This window comes from Lepisma saccharinum, chromosome 7 (assembly GCF_977018435.1).
Source record: "Lepisma saccharinum chromosome 7, izLepSacc3.1, whole genome shotgun sequence".
NCBI lineage: Eukaryota > Metazoa > Arthropoda > Insecta > Zygentoma > Lepismatidae > Lepisma > Lepisma saccharinum.
In genome coordinates, this window is record NC_139235.1 from 18,658,937 (window position 1) to 18,675,922 (window position 16,986).

Below are 16,986 nucleotides of genomic sequence, written 5' to 3' on the forward strand. Positions count from 1 at the left end.
GCCATTTGTGGAGGCCCCTCGTCCACAGTTGAACTTTCATATTTGCATATTGACAGTACACTTCCTAGAGTGAGTTACGAACAACTCTGCAATATGTCTCCACTTGGATTCGAAACAGGGTCCCTTTCATTATAAGAAGTCCGTGTTACCACTACACCAATGAGAAGTCTCCACTAAAAATATGAATTGGGTGTTTCTTTGTGGGGGAAGGGACTACAAAAACACTCTTTCCACATTGAGCACCTTTCTTCAGATAGTACCTACTCTTAGTACTTTTATTATCCTAAAGAATTCAATTGGAATTCAAGTACACAAAGCTCAAGCGATGACAGGGTTGCTACGATTTTTTTATTATGAAATTCCCTGACACTTCCAGGTTTTCCAGTCCAAAAATGAAATTTTTCCAGACATGTTTATCATCATAACTTTTGCTTTTGAACCTTGTGTTTTTCAATTAAGTATATAATCTGTTAATTATTATGAATATTCACTTTCACAACTTTTTTTTTAGCAAATTTCATTCTACACACACACACAAGAACGTGAAAAGTCGAGCAGTAAAATGTAAAATTACAATCGGCATCAAATGTATTGGGTGCTACAATCACGTGTATCTAGCCTTCAGGCTAAGGTAACAAAGTTACATTATTTCACCATAATAGATCTCCACAATATAAAGCAGAAAAAGTTCATAAACCATACACAATATTTCATTTTCTGGCGGATTTATAGTGTCGTAGAAAATGCTGCTTTCTTGCTTATATTTATAAGTACACAGCATCTGGATAAATTTTTGTTGCATATACGAATTCTATACGAAATGCCAACAAGACCAAGATCTATAAAATAATAGACGATAACCTGATCTTCAACAACCTTTCCGATAATTATGATCATATTGTTAATGTACTTTAGTTATCAATCAGATATCTGGACTGCAAGTTTTACTTTAATATTCTTTCAAATATCTAGTATTATAAAAGCGGAAATTTATTACAGAAATTCGAAGGAATCATAATTTTGCACAAAACTGAGAATCAAAAGAACGAAAGAAACAAGTTTCTAAACTGAATCTTTTTGGGAGTGGAATCGCAAGAACCGAATCCAGAAGTGGAAGTAAACTGCTTGTTCATTTTGCAATTTTTTCTCTTGCAGACTCCAAAATGCACGTAAATTCCAGACGATCTGCAAAATTCGCTGACATTTCCCAGATTTTTCCCTGACAAGACAAATTCCCTGACATTTCCATGTTTTCCAGAAGCGTAGCAACCCTGGATGAGCAAAAATTCAAACACATCTAGTTACACAATTCCTGGACACATGCATTTTATCGTGGCGTAACACTGTGCAATATCTTGACTAGGATAAGCTGAAGGCAAAGGAACACAATGCACAGTTTTCTTATTTGTTTTATCTTTACGATCACCACGAGTGACGCTGCACCATGAAACAGCAGGTCCTACACAATTGAATGAAACGCATAGCAGTAAACATCTGGTAGATGGCAGCACTGACGTGAGAAAGATTAGCTATAGAGGCGGAAAGGTTGGAATCGATGGTCTTTGGTTGAAGCATTGAATGAGAAGTTTTGCCTAGTTATCTCTGCTGATGGCCGGTGTTGTCCAATGAAAAGAGACACACTTTGTGTGGTTCTTTTTGTGCAATAGCATGCGCCGGTGGTGTCAACTAACCATAGAATCAGTGGCGGATTCTGGTGAACCAAACTTGAGGGGCGATATTGAGTTGACTAGTAATGTGACCTTTAGATGAGAAATTTGGAATTTAGTAACAGCCAACGTGATAAGAAATTGTGATTTCGTTTTTATCGAATGTTGTACAGTAGGATCCCCGAGTATTACCGTGCAAATTGTCCATTACCATGTTCGTGCACTTTATTTGGCCCAATAAGAGCTTCAAGAATTAAAAGAAAACTCAAAACAAGCTGTTGACAACTTCTGCACCAGCATACAAAAATCCATCGCTTAAAAACATACAGGATGTAAGAGAAAAATTAATGAATAAAAGTAAAACAAGTAAAGTGTTCCCCTGTGCACAGCACCACGCCATGAAGGCGTATAGGGGGCGTGGGGGTAACGCCCCACACTTTCTTGATCCGGTCGTGAGTGGGGGTGATGTGATCAGCACCACGCCCCTGACCGCGTCATGGACAATTTGCACGGTAATGGATCCCACGGTACATGCTTGCGCCTAATATTAACAGTAATACAAAGATAATGAAAGATGGAGAAGAAATAGAACGCTAGCAGATTTGGTCGTAGCATTTTCTAACTTAACAGAGGGAAACAAGGGATTTTTTTTAGTAAGGTGCTAATCAAAACCTGTATTTTACAACGGATATGGAATAAGAATGCCTTTTCAACTGTTTCTAAAATTTGATACAGGAAAGTTTACTGATGAAAGAATTAAGAAAGATTACCAAATTAAACTGTCAAATAGATTTGATGTTTTGCAGGATTTAAATGATGATGAAAATATAAATGAAACAGACGTAAATAAGAATTGGGAGCACATACGTAATGCAATAGAATCAGCAGCTAAAGAAAGTATAGGATACCATAAACCGAGAAAAAGTAAGCCATGGTTTGATAATGAATGTCATAATCTAATAGAAATAAGAAATCAGGCTAGACTTAGGTGGTTAAATAACTCTGATGATACAAATCTAAACAATTATAATAGAATAAAGCGAGAAGTTAACCGCACGTTTAGAAGTAAAAAAAGAGATTACTTGAAAAGCAAAATTAACGAAATTGAAACAAACAGCAAAAATAAAAATATCAGAGATTTATATAAAGGTGTAAATGAGTTTAGAAAGGGGTGGCAACCTAAAGTAAACTTGATAAAAGATAAAGACGGTGAATTTCTAGCTGAGCCAAGCGATATTCTAAATAGATGGAAGAACTACTTTAATGACCTTTTAAATGTCCATGTAGGAGATAAATCAGAAGTGAATGAAGTACACACAGCAGAACCTTTAGTTCCAGAACCTAACTTGACTGAAGTTAAAGATGCTATTAAAAGGCTAAAGAATAACAAAGCACCTGGCATTGATTTAATACCAGCTGAGTTAATTAAATATGGTGGAAATTCATTAATATGTCAAATTCATAAATTAATTTGTTTAATATGGAATAAAGAAGAAATCCCTCAACAGTGGAAAGAATCCATAATTGTTCCTGTGTTTAAAAAAGGTGATAAAATGAACTGCAATAATTACCGTGGAATTTCTCTACTCTCAACAACATATAAAATATTATCTAACATTATTTTAACAAGACTAACCCCATATGCTAATGAAATTATAGGTGATTATCAATGTGGATTTAAACGTAACAGATCAACTACAAATCAAATTTTTCACATCAGACAGACACTTGAAAAAAAATGGGAATATAATCAAAATGTCCATCAGCTATTCATTGATTTCAAAAAAGCATATGATTCTGTCAAAAGAGATAAATTATATAATATATTAGTAGAGTTTGGAATACCTAAGAAGCTTGTTAGTATGACAAAAATATGCACCAGTGAAACAGAAAGTAAAATTCGTGTGGGTAATAATATGTCTGACAAATTTACAATTCATGATGGGTTAAAACAAGGAGATGCATTATCTCCATTGCTCTTTAATTTTGCCTTAGAATATGCTGTTAGGAAGGTAAAAGAAACTAAAGAAGGACTAAAATTAAATGGTGTGACCCAGTTGTTAGCATATGCAGATGATGTAGACTTACTGGGGGATGATATGAATACAATTAAAAATAATGCTAAAATATTTTTCAAAACTGCTAAAGAGATAGGTTTGGAAGTTAACAAAGAGAAAACTAAATATATGCTTACAGGCCGAAACCAAGTGTTAGGTAATAATCAAAATCTAATTATTGATAACAACTCGTTTGAACCAGTTTCCAAATTCAAATACTTAGGAGTAATATTAACAAATGAAAATTATATTAAAGAGGAAATAAAAAGTAGACTTCATTCAGGAAATGCATGTTACTTCTCTCTTCATAAACTTTTGTCTTCTCGTTTAATATCTAAGAAACTAAAAGTTAAAATATACAAAACAGTAATTTTGCCTGTAGTATTATATGGATGTGAAACTTGGTCCCTTACATTGAAAGAGGAACATAAATTGAGAGTATTTGAAAATAAGATCCTTAGGAAAATCTTTGGACCTAAAAGGGATGAGGAGACAGGTGAGTGGAGAAGGTTACATAATTTAGAACTACATAATTTGTATTCATGTCCAGATATTATTAGAATAATTAAATCAAGAAGACTTAGGTGGGCAGGCCATGTGGCACGAATGGGAGAGGAAAGAGGAGTTTACAGGATTCTTGTTGGGAAACCTGATGGTAAGAGACCTGTAGGAAGGCCAAGACGAAGATGGAGGGACAACGTTGAGATGGACCTAAGGGAAATCGGTAGGGATGGAAAAGAGTATATAGAACTTGCTCAAGATAGGGAAAGATGGAAGGCCTGTGTTGCTGCAGCCATGAACCTTCGGGTTTAAGAAGGCTAGAGAGTTAGTTAGTTTTCAACTGTTGGGTGTTTTCGTTCTTGCTTCTGGCAACTATGCATTGCTTACAGTTTTCCGGGAAAAAGAAGCTATTGTCGGGACGCGCTAGCAAGCGGCGTGGGACCACCCACTCTGGTAGCGACGCGCTGTTGCCGGATTGACCTACTTCAGGAATCTCGCGAGCCCACAGATACATGAGGAAGGCTGAACTACTGCAGCTCCTTATGTTACACAAACCCCAGTTCCCCATATATCGAATAGACAAGCTTGCAGAAGAAGCGGGACATACGGTGGTCCGTCTCCCGCCTTATCATTGTATGTACAATGCAATCGAACTTATTTGGGCACAGGTCAAAGGGCGGGTAGCACAGAGGAACACTTTGCCACCTTTTACACCGTTTAAAATTTTGCAATTGATAGAATAGGCTATCGGGGATGTGACAGCAGATAGGTGGCGTTCGGCTATAGAACACACAAGGAAGATTATTTCCGAAGCATGGGAAAAGGAGGGAGTTGAAGAGCAGCAAATGGAGGATTTTGTAATTTCACTTGGGCGGGAAGACAGCAGTGACAGTAGTAGCTCAGATGAAGATGTTCCTTTACCAACCAACAATGAAGATGATCTTGGGATAGCGCCACTGCAATGGTAGCCGGTAAGCAAAAACAACTGATTCTTTAACTACTACTTCTGTTCTTTCATTCATTTTTTTATGTTTTTACATACAGGTAGCTCAAAGCATTAATAACACATGTACCAAATGTATCATTAATGTTAAGGAAATCGAGCAATTGCCAAGCGTTTCGTTGAAATTTATTGAACTCTGTATTGCCAGAGCCTGTATTCTCATATAGCTCCCAAATTATCTCACTTCACACACCCACATGTGCCTCCCCGATGGCACAGTGGTAGGGTAAGTGTTGTCGCCTTGTAATCAAGTAGTCCTGGGTTCGATACCCTGTCGAGGCACATAGTGGTTCGGATCCCATTTCCATCTGTATGTCCATTCCAGATTAGCCGTAGTGTGCATAAAGTAGACTTTAAAACACCAACTCAATCAATCAATTCACACACAATTGATTTGTTCTTGATAAATTCTTCTCCGTAATACAGTAACTCAGTTCTGTAAAATTCTGTTTTAGAGGTGAATTTTTGTAGGATCCTCAAAATATAATTTAAAAATGTGTTAACGAAACGAAGTTGTACGTAATTTGCCATAATTTTCAAGAAATACATTTCATTTGTACGTTCTGAAGCTTCAACAATCGCGGCGTGACAAAGAGGCGGCATGAAATCAAAGGAGAAGGATTTGCCACAGTGTTGTTCATAACAGAAGACGCATTTTCTTTTGTTGGTAATTGTGATACGATACAACATAAGTAAAAAGATGCCGGTAGCTGATGCTTGCAATGTACCATAATAAAAACACAACAAAGGTTCTTTCAGTGAAGGTTTTCGGTTGCTGTGTAGAGCAGGAAGATAAAATGTTTCATGCTTACCAGAATGCCCGAGCTTGCCAACAGCTGACGCCTGTCCGCCTGTTTGCGCGAACGTGGCAACGTAGAAATCCCCCAGCCACATGGCAGCCAACGAGGAGACAGAATTTGGTCACGTTCTGCCGTTCTGCGTTTTGATTGCACGCCGCTTCTTATCGCGTCCGTACAGTAGTTCCGGAATTTGGATTCGGGACGACGATACATTCACCTTCCTATACATGTAATTCTCCCCATCTGCCTCGCCAGACATTGCTCACGGACACGTAAAGCGCATGCGCGTGGAAGGCGACGCAACACCTCTCTGTAAATGTAAGTTTTGTAGTCCCGAGCAGTGGCCTTCAAGCTTCACAATTATCTTTGAAGAAAATACAAAACCGACTATCTGTAAGCAACGAATTATTTGTAATTCAATGTGAAAATTGTAAGTAGAAATGTTAGCGTAATGTTTGTTCACACTTGTCGTTGCACACGTCGTCCTTATGAGCGGCCGCCCCTGAGCTCAATGTACAGTAAATTATCTCGACTGCTTGGTTGGTCTATCCATGCTAGTTTATCGTCCGATTATTATGAAACATTTTTCAATGTAACCTATCAAACAAAGACAGCTCTAAACCCAACAAAATATATCGGTTATAATATAGGATAATTATCCTATTCCTTGCCTAATCGAGGAAATAATAGAGACCAAACAATTACTCTAACTACTATTAACGTAATATTTAGCCAACTGAAAGTTTCCTAGTAGTCTTAACATGATCAATACCTCAACAATGGTGTCGACAGTGTTGCCAAATCGGAACCGAATAAAAGAGCTAAGTTGCACCTTAAATAGAGGTAAAATTGACCCATCCTAGGGTAATTCTACGTTATCAGATATTACCATTCACTTTAAAGTGATGGCAATTTATTCTTAGTTTTCAAGGTCTAGATCGGGCTGTACCACTCCCTCAATCCATTGATGGACTTATGGGATCGAAATAAAGGTTTCTCGGGAATCAATATTAATTATATCGTCTTGACGTCAGCCATGGCGCTAGAAAAAAGTTGCTGAGACAGTGTGTGTGTGGGGGGGGGGCTGATACAGCCATAATGCCTCTAAATATGTATGAAATACATATTCATGGCAAATTCATTAAATTAGCAATTATTTCTTAGTTTATTGGGACCGAAGCCAATGGTGGCGCTGTAGGGGCTTAATTTTGAATACATGTATTTGTATGGACACGTTTTAAAACCAACAACATGCATCGAACTTTGTAAATGACATTCGGCGTCTCGTTACAAGTTACCGAAGAGGTTGAAAAGCGATGTAAAGAAACCAAAGCGTCATTATGGACACTGGCGTACGCAGAATTTTTTTCGGGAGGAGCTGGAATTGTAAAGGTGGATAGTACATAGGTGCTTTCTAGGGGGACTGTGGATAAAATAAGATATTTCGTATATTTAGAACTATGCACTTTCAAAAATTGCAATGGGGTTTGCATTTATCATTCTGCTTCCGCACTCCCCGAGTTCTTCACTGCTTTTATTTGAAAAAAATGATTTTCAAAATTTCGGAGGGTCGGTAGCCTCATCAGCCCCCTAATGCGTATCCCAGTGATTATGGACACGAAAATTTTGACTAGATCGTCCGACATAGCTCTTCCTCGCCTGTCAAAATCAGCAACATCTTTGTTATTTCTTGACTCACTACAACAAAGAGCCACCCGTCTGACACATATATGATTATTACTTCGTAAGTTTGCAGGTCTGGACGGTGGTAGATATTATGAACATCATACGATGAATACGAATTTATTGACAGTATAATAAAAAAAAACTAGATTTGAAGCTAAATTTACCCTCGTGAAGCTAAAAAAAGCTCGTTGGAGTATTTCGAAATTTTAGGAGCCAAATGAGTGTGGAAAAGAGCCAGATCTGGCAACAGTCGACAATCAGTATCTGTTAAAAAATTCTATCTCAAGAGGCAAAGCTAATGGGTAAACCCAAAGACGAAGTTCCAAAACCATGAAAAATTTATCAATTCGAGCCAAATCTAACCTTTCGAAGCTCGTTTATACTGAAAATCTACTTCAGATAAAAAAGCAATATTTTACGGTACTAACAAGCTCATAAAAACATTTGTTTAAAGCAATATACATTATCTTTCTTCGGCTAGTTGAAGGGTATATCCGATACCCAATCAACAGTTCGGATTCAGCTGAGTAGCATTGCGCGGTTGCAGAGTAGATACCGCTCAAACTCACGAATGTGGATGAACAAAATTACTGCTGAGTACTCTGAAAAACAGTCAAGTGTTAAAGATAAGAAATGTTCTGTCTAGCATTCTAACTTGGTCAGGGACAAACGTTGTTAGTGTTTAAGACTTCTGAATATGTACACTGGTTCTGCACTGACCCCAATCAATGCGAAATGTTGGTTAACCTGGATGCGTCAACATTCTTTTATAGTATAAATAAGAGTGCAAGGAATTTTCGTGAGAGAAACGAACTAGTTTCCTCGTAAAGAAACCTAATAGCTAATTTTAATGATTGAGCGACTGTTAGCAAGACAAGAGTCGTCTTGTCATATTTCTTTATGCCATGTAGATACAAAACTTCATGATCTGATTTTTGTTATTTCGCGTCGCTTTTTCTGCCACTTTTTGGCTAACCGCGACAATGAGGATGAGGGCTGATATGAAACTTATGAAGGGACACAAAGAGAACACCCATGCCGAGAATTGAACAAGTAACCCCTGGCGTCGTAGCGGCTCCAAGCAAAAGTCGGCACAAAATTGCATGTTGTGGATTTGACCAATTTGATTGTACAGTGAGATTCATTAGTATTGCTCGGCAAATTGTCCATTAATTCATTAATTTTTCTCTTATGCTATGCATTTTTAAGCGATGGCTTTTTATATATGCTGGTGCAGAAGTTGTCACCAGCTTGTTTTGAGTTTTCTTTTAATTCTTGAAGCTCTTATTGGGTCAAAGTGCACGAACATGGTGATGGACATTGTGCACGGTAACACTAATGGATCCCACTGTACTTACTATCAAATCCATACTCTATGGAAGAAATTTTTGTATACTTATTGTAAAAAAAAACTCAAGTAATAAATAAGTACCGTACATATTACGGTGACTTACTAATTTAGAATAAATAGAAAAACAAAAAATATTGGAAAAAATTGAACTCCACTGAAGCTAGCAATCAGAAAAGTTATATGCTAATTAGAAAATAGAAGCCAAATTAATGATAAATAGATAAACTAATATATACATTTCGATCGATGCCACTCCTTATTAATAAAGAAAGTTATTGAGTAAATTTCTGCTGCCGTATCTGATTAGCATGAGAAAATCCCTATGTCCATGTCTACAATTGTTAAAATTTGCAATAAAGTTTTAGATTGCGAGTTCACCACCATGCTCAAACCTCTTCTTCAATTTACACCTCTCACCCCTCCCCCCGATAAAGTTGTGTCGTGCCCTTGTAATCAAAGAGCCCCGGGTTTGATACCCGGTGGAGGCACATAGTGGTTCGGAATCAACTTTAAACTAACTGCAGGTGTAGACTCTATTATCCTATCCTATCTGTGTATAAAGTGGACTTAAACAAAAATTCAACTTTATTTCTCGGGGACAAGTCTGACAGAAAGCTTGAGAAGTGCTTATACAGCCGACGGCAAAGATGATAATAGGCAGCTTTGTCTATAACCATGTTTAGTTACTGTTTTAAACAACGTGAAGTTCAAGAAATAATATGCACAAACACTAATAAGCAGAGGAAAACTTCTGCACAATTATGAACAATTCCATTAAAAAATATATAAGAAAATAACGAAAATAGCTGTGGACAATTCTCCTATTATCATCTTGACAGTCGATGGTAAACAGGAAAATTTCATTGGATCGAATCCTGGACGCCTATATCGTAGCCAGGCGCCTTACCAACAAGGGTCACTGTGGCTTCTCATGTCATTAAAATCCTCCATCTATTTGGCATTTATCGTAATTGTTGACTGTTCAATTCAATTTCTTGTGGCTAGCAATTCCGAAGATATTCCTGCCTACTCCTCTTCCAGAAATTTCAAGATCTGTCCCGGAATGGTTGACAAGGGCGTGGTGTTGATTACACCATCTGCGCATACGGAACAGTGCAACATTCTCAACTCAATTTCACGGTGTTAGCTGTTCTTGCAATAGAAGAAGCTTTCCCCCTATTCTTTGTCTAAGAAATATTTCATTTCAGTACGCTTTTGCACGTAACACTTCAGGCGCGCAATTTAAGCGGCCATGTTGAAACCGAAATTCGACGTCAGGTACTTCGAAACAAACCGAGTAAGCCTATCATGCCACAATTCATAATTAGATCGAAAATTACGATTACTATCAGCTTTCGTAGTGCGATCGCTATGAAGAAAACAGCAAATGAACGTGGAATATTAATTTGCACGAAAGTTGAAATATTGACTTTTTTCCGAACGTAATTTCAAATAACAATGAAAAAAGTTAAGACATTTCCACTTTTACAGAAAAAAAAACAGCGATAAATGATTCGACGCTAATAATATGTAGGATTTGCCCTTGTACTTCATTATTCAAATATAGGTGTGGCAAAATTTGTTAATGATTCTTAACAATTACACACCTCCTTCATATCAGTTACATTATTAAAGCTTCGAAAATATTATGTTCCTAGAGGCCTTTCCAATAATTATCGTGTATATTTACCGAGTAATACAAGTGGGGGTTGTCTATTTCGAGCGAAGACATTAGCAAATTGGTGCATAACCTACATTACTAACATGTACAAGGGGAAATCCTATGTACGATGGTCAAGTTCAGATGTCGCATTGAACATGCAAATACGACAATTAGCATAATGAAAGTGTACCAAGCAAACAGCGAGCGTGCAAGAATAAACATTAAAAATGCTACTCACCTAAGATGAATCCAAGTAGAACGCCAGATATAGTGACTATGAGTAGTAGATTTTCCTTAATCCATTTCTTGGTGTTTTTCATCCTCCCAGCTTGCGGGTTGTCGTTGTCACCCATCTTGGTGAATATATAATCTGGAAAATGGAGAGTTTTCTCCATGAGATCTTGTAAATACACCGGGTGAACCGTGCTGGCGGTTTATAATTGCAAAAAAGGCTGACTATATGTATCTCTTCCCCCTTAGAATTGCTGCGATGCCGGAGAGAGCTCTGGTAGCGTTTGTGCACTAGGTGGGTATTGATCGAAGTGCCGGCCGGCTCGAGCAAATGATTTTCCCTGACAACGACCTGCGCGCCATCTACAACTGAATTTTCGATACATGAAAACAGGAGAAGGTGGCGTGAATCGTTATGGTAGGTAGACCTTTACGTGGTTAGACAGAGTACGTAACTGCAAATAAAGCATCGAGTTTGTCTGTTGCGAAACGCTGATGCATCGTTTTCTTATTTCGAAGCGCGTTGTGCTTGCGTAGTTAGGTTTCGTACAAACACATCTTCAATGAGACATCAGCTGGTTTTATGACAACTGCTAGTTGTACAATAGTTTGTATAACTGAGACAATTGTGTTTGGAGTAAATAAAGAAGAAAATGAATAATTACATTGAAAGGTAACAGAAAATTAGGCCTATCTGAATTTAACCATCACATCATAAATATAGTCAGCCTTTTTTGCAATTATAAACCGCCAGCACGGTTGATTAGCTAGCATATCTTTTTTTTAAACTAGGAAACACCACTCTTATAAAATTAACATCGTAATTACAAAAACTGAATGAGACAAGGTGATTTTTAGATCTCCTTGTGTAAGACACATTTTATCCTCTGGCTAACTTGTCTGCACAGACGCATTTGTATGCCCACACACGTGCAAAAAAATACATACATATGCAAAGCAGGTACACAGTGGATAGCGGCCAAACCTAGTCGTCGTGAACATTACGAGGTTATTGCACCTGTCTACAAGAACACATAAGTCTTTGTCAAAGACCTTGGTACTAAATATAAAAGCGGGTTTTCGAAGAGGATACATAATCGGAATTTATAGCTACAGGGGGACGTGAGGCAACAGTCTGCATATTGGGAAACAGTATTGCATTTGTGTTGCTTGTTAGGTTTGTTTAGCAATGGATATTTGAACCTGGATGGGAAAGGTAGAAGAACGTTATCGAAAGAGTGAAAATATAAACAGTAGAAAATAATCTTAGAAAGTACAATCCCGGCATTCGTCAGAAGAATTCAGAAATCGCCACCAGCAGAGTTCACGTTCGATAACACTAACAATTCAACCCGTAAGCAAACACACACCAAATTATTTCTAAATGCCCACTTACCTGAAATAGATAGACTGGGAGGCATAAATATTGCCAAGTAAATTATCTACCACTATTTTTATTATATTTTACGAAAAAGATAACTTCCAAACAAATTACTTAGCACCTATGCACCAGCATACTTAACAATATGTTCCTTAACACGTAGAATGGAAGAGAAAAATTAATTAAATTAGTAATGTACAATTTACAGAGTAATACTTGTGCTTCCCACTGTACATCTCTAATAAAGAGTATTTAAGGGTAAAAACCTACACACCCATTATGAAGATAGATCATTAATTTTTCTCTTACATCCTATGTTTTTTTAAGCGATGGATTTTTATATGAGTAGGTGCAGAAGTGGTCAACAGCTTGTCTTGAGTTCTCTTAATTCTTGAGCTCTTATTGGGTCAAATAATATGCACGAACATGGTGATGGAAAATTTGCACGGTAATACTCATGGATCCCACTGTACATGTTATAGACTAATTACTATCGTCGGTTCAATGAAAAACTTAAAAAGTGAAACCCAGGTATTGCAATATCGGATATTTTGCTCCACTTTTGTACCTACCTACCTCTCTCTCTCTCTTCGTCTCACAATGCACAAAAATGGTAAACTAAGGAACTACGTGCAGAAAAATACAAAGTTTGTCCAGGTTCCTTATCGTAAATCCACCAGAATAAAAGACATGTCGAACATGATCAGTTCACCACCTGTATTTACTCAATGGGCAACAGCTTTTCAGTTATTTATAAATAGCTATCAAACTGCATTGTTGCTTATCTATTCTTATCGCCATGTGTTCGTCTTCTGGGGAGGGTAAATGTATGCCCGTGTTGGGGAGAATTGAAACACTAAGGAGCTTGAACCGAAATTGACATTTGATTATTATCAAATCAATACGACAAACTCTTATGTACACAAGGGTTTGCCTCACTGCTACATATCTAGGCTGTTAAGGAAAAAGCAAAATGTTTATTTTGCAGCAATTTTTTTATGTTTATTCCTTGAATATAAAACATTACGTACATGATATATGTATTGAATCATCACTGTTTACAATACACATGTCCAATATAAAATTATACTGATAATATTTTCTATAATTCAAACAGTGGGATTTAAATGAAAGTAACAGAAAATCGTAGTTTGTGTCTTATGGCCCTTTCCAGAACGAACACCGTAGATATATCAGTACACAATTTATGACTGTTAGCGGGTTAGGGACAGGAAATATGTCATCTTGATAACGACCTGCCATTGTTCTATGTTGTATTTTAAAGCATAATTCTTAACAATTATTTAGGTCTATTTATTCGTAGGAATATAGAGGTACAATGGCAGAATTTCAGCAAAAGTAAAGACACGTAATCGGAACTGCACTTACAGTTAAAATTGGACCATTATGCATGCAAACACACAAAAAACTAATTTCTTTGAATTAACAAAACAAGTTTGAAGTTTGATTAAGCTATTTAGTAACCGAGAACAATAACATTGGCAACTTTGACCAAATATCTTGCTAACTCTAAGCAAATGTGCATGATTACTAAAAAAAATTGCTTCTGATGAAAAATCATTTGTTTAATAATTCTCTAAATGTTAGTGACAATAGTAATACGTATTAGCATACAATGTGAATTAAACATCATTGTCTAATGTTTTTAACTATACTTATTCTAATATTAGCTTCTCTTGTTTTCAGGTGAACAAATTTCTTCTTGCCGGTTGTGGGGATCGAACGTACGACAGATCTGTGATCAGTGACGTGCCCAAGGGTAGGGTTGGTTGGGAGTCATGACTCCCTCGTTGGCTCAGTATTCCTAAAATAAAGGCAGGACTAATAAAAAAGTATAAGTAACGCCCTTCTTTCGAAAATCTTGGGAATGCCACTACCCACCTTTACGTCCTCTGCACTCTTTTTCAAGCCTTCTCAGCCAAGCGTGGTGCGTGGGCGCTGTTGCAAGTTCTGTTCAACGTTGTTCAAAATTAGTAGTACACTTAGTGTCTTCTGATACAAATACGAAACGACTTCGTACATTTCGCAAATCAAGGTTAGAGGAAGAAGATTTTCACCTGTGGTTGAAGGATAGTGGTAATAAAATATAAAGCATGTTGCAAACACTGCAACAGAATATTTTCAATAGCCACGTTGCAGTCTCAGCGAATGTAATGCAGCATGCTCGAGGAATGGAGTACAATAAACACAAGAATAACAAAGTATCTTCTTCATCTATAGCAGTCATTCTTATTGTTAGTGAGCCTACGGCCATGTAAATTTCCTTTATTAAAAGTCTATACCCAGATTCCAACAATTTTACTCGTAATTAGCTTTCTGATTTTTTTAACACTTCTTTTGTTAATTAATATGTATCCTTGGAATTTAATATTAATGTTGACAAGCATAAAACTGGATCTAATGGAATGTTTTAGTTTTCTCTGGCCCATATCACTAAATTAATTTGTTAAGTGCTGATTTCCTTGCCATTTTCCATTTCGGACACCGAAAAATTCCAATTAATCAGAATATTTCCACTTTAATATACATATGTTAATGAAAATTGCTGCGTTAACTAAATTGCCGGTGATGCCCATCCGTCAACTTCCAAATTTGGAGGCAACGCACCCCTCAGGTTAGATCGCTCACCGCCATTGTAGCGAAAGCATTTCCCGTTATTACAGCCGAACCCAAACACGAGCGAAAGGTCATCTTTCCAGGTAGTTGCCAGCTCTGGCTGCAAGTCGATTCACCAATCCCGGCTCTAACTCGAGACAGACCCAACCGCTAAAATTTAAGTTTGGAGGCTGCACGGGCGACAGTCTCCTCTCAGTGGCTTTGATTTCTGACCAGCACTGGCGACAAATGATTTCCTCTTATCTCTGGTGAACTCCGAACGAGAGACCATCATTCCATGTGTTTGCCAGCTCAGACTGCAAGTCTCGAACTTCAAGAGAAACACTGATCTATAGTATCTAAAAGTAGTTAGTTCTTTAATTAGAAAGAACTGTTCTGAAGATGAAAAGTTGTCCCTTTTTTCCCCAACTTGTGATAGCTATTTTGTCCCGTATTTTTATCTTCAAAACCTGGCATCCATGGTCTAAGATTGAATCGATGTGTGTCTGTCTTACTGTGACTCGGCAAAATTCCGGTATGCCTTACAAACACACCCTTCCGAAAGCACACATTCAGGGCCTCTTTATTCCTATTTGCACTTTCATTGGGTGGGTGGGGAGGGGTGCTTATTGATGAAAATTACCATCGCCCTCTTGGCGGTCCCGGCCTTGATATCACGGCAATTTCATCATTCATCATCATCGTCGCGATTAAGGTACCGAGGTAGATTAGATTTCATTTCTACCAGTTTTGGCTAATCTCTACGTTGAGAGATAGTGATGACAAGAACATCCACGACCAGGCCAGGATTCGAACACGGTACCCCTGACGTTGTAGCGCGCTGTGCTAACCATTACGCCACAGAAGTTGGATAGAGGGGAAGAAAAAAATAACAAAAATAGAACCAGCACACTCGTAGAAATAACCAGCTGACATCAAAGTAAAGCGGACTCTATATAAATTCTATCCGAACCGGAAAACTAAAAAGAAAGCTGATATAGATCAAAGCAAGACGTGGCTGCGTTTCAAAAGGCATCGCTTTATAGAATGTTTCCTTCTCTTTGGTCAGGCAAAATTGACTGCAATGGCTGCCAAGGGTGAACAACCCGAGAAATGTGACTTATGAATCTTGCATAAAGCAAGGAGACGGAACTGGTTTCTGGCGAGAAGAACTCAGAAGAAAGACTTGTCAACCTTTGGCTGCCTAGTCCAACAGTAATGAAATGAGAAAGTTTTCTCATTGTTGACAATTTCAGTGTAAAATGGCCACCTGCGCTGTATCTGAAATTTTCTCAAATAAATAAATAAATAACAACTGAAGCAGTAGCACGAGTATAGCCTTACTAGTTCTAGTTCTAAAATTGTATTATATTCATATTTGTTGTAATTTTAGGCCTTTTGTATCTCGCGGAGATGAGCAATAATAATGTATTAAATGTATTGAGCTCATTAGCCATGACCGTATATACGTATAGTTGGCCAAATAGACTACTTCAACTTTCCTATTATGTTATTGACGAGGTGTTTCTGGTAAGCAATCATATATTTCTAAACACTGTGACTAAATATCGACTATGTAAATTATTTATGTGCATAATATTATTTTTGGAGCGTTCCATTGTCACGCGACTACATGTTTTATATTAAAGTAGGCCTAACTATTCTACTGATACTTAAGCAACATTTTGAGTGCAACGAAATATGAAACTTTACACTGTTGATTAAATATAACAACCTTGAAAATACTTTCCCAGATTTGTAGCTATAAGTGAAGAATTTTGTGTCACGGGTGGGACAGATGAAACACTGCCTCTTTACTTAATAAGGAATTTATTTTAATTTCTATGAATTGTAAATTATTTAAGACAAAGAGAGAAGGTAATGGACCTTTGAATATTCTGGTAGAGTTGAGAGGGAAATGTAACAGATAAATAAGAAATTAATTGTTTTTTGGTGTCTCGGGTGGGACAATAAGAAGAAAAAGTGAAATCAAAAAGTTAAAACAAACAATATGTAAAATGGTGTCCAGA

General features: G+C 37.3%; 1 protein-coding gene across 3 annotated transcripts in view; it reads right to left on the reverse strand.

Annotated features, from left to right (window-relative positions):
* Positions 1 to 16,986, reverse strand: part of Eaat2 (Excitatory amino acid transporter 2) — a 151,107-nt gene that overhangs the window by 80,402 nt on the left and 53,719 nt on the right. For 2 of the 3 annotated variants that reach the window (XM_083125048.1, XM_083125049.1), the window contains exon 2: positions 10,967 to 11,098. In XM_083125048.1, coding sequence (XP_082981174.1) covers positions 10,967 to 11,081 — 115 coding nt within the window. In that variant the 5' untranslated portion in view covers positions 11,082 to 11,098. Of the gene's footprint in view, positions 1 to 10,966; positions 11,282 to 16,986 lie in introns of those variants that run through there. The other variant, XM_083125047.1, reaches the window with a different exon arrangement.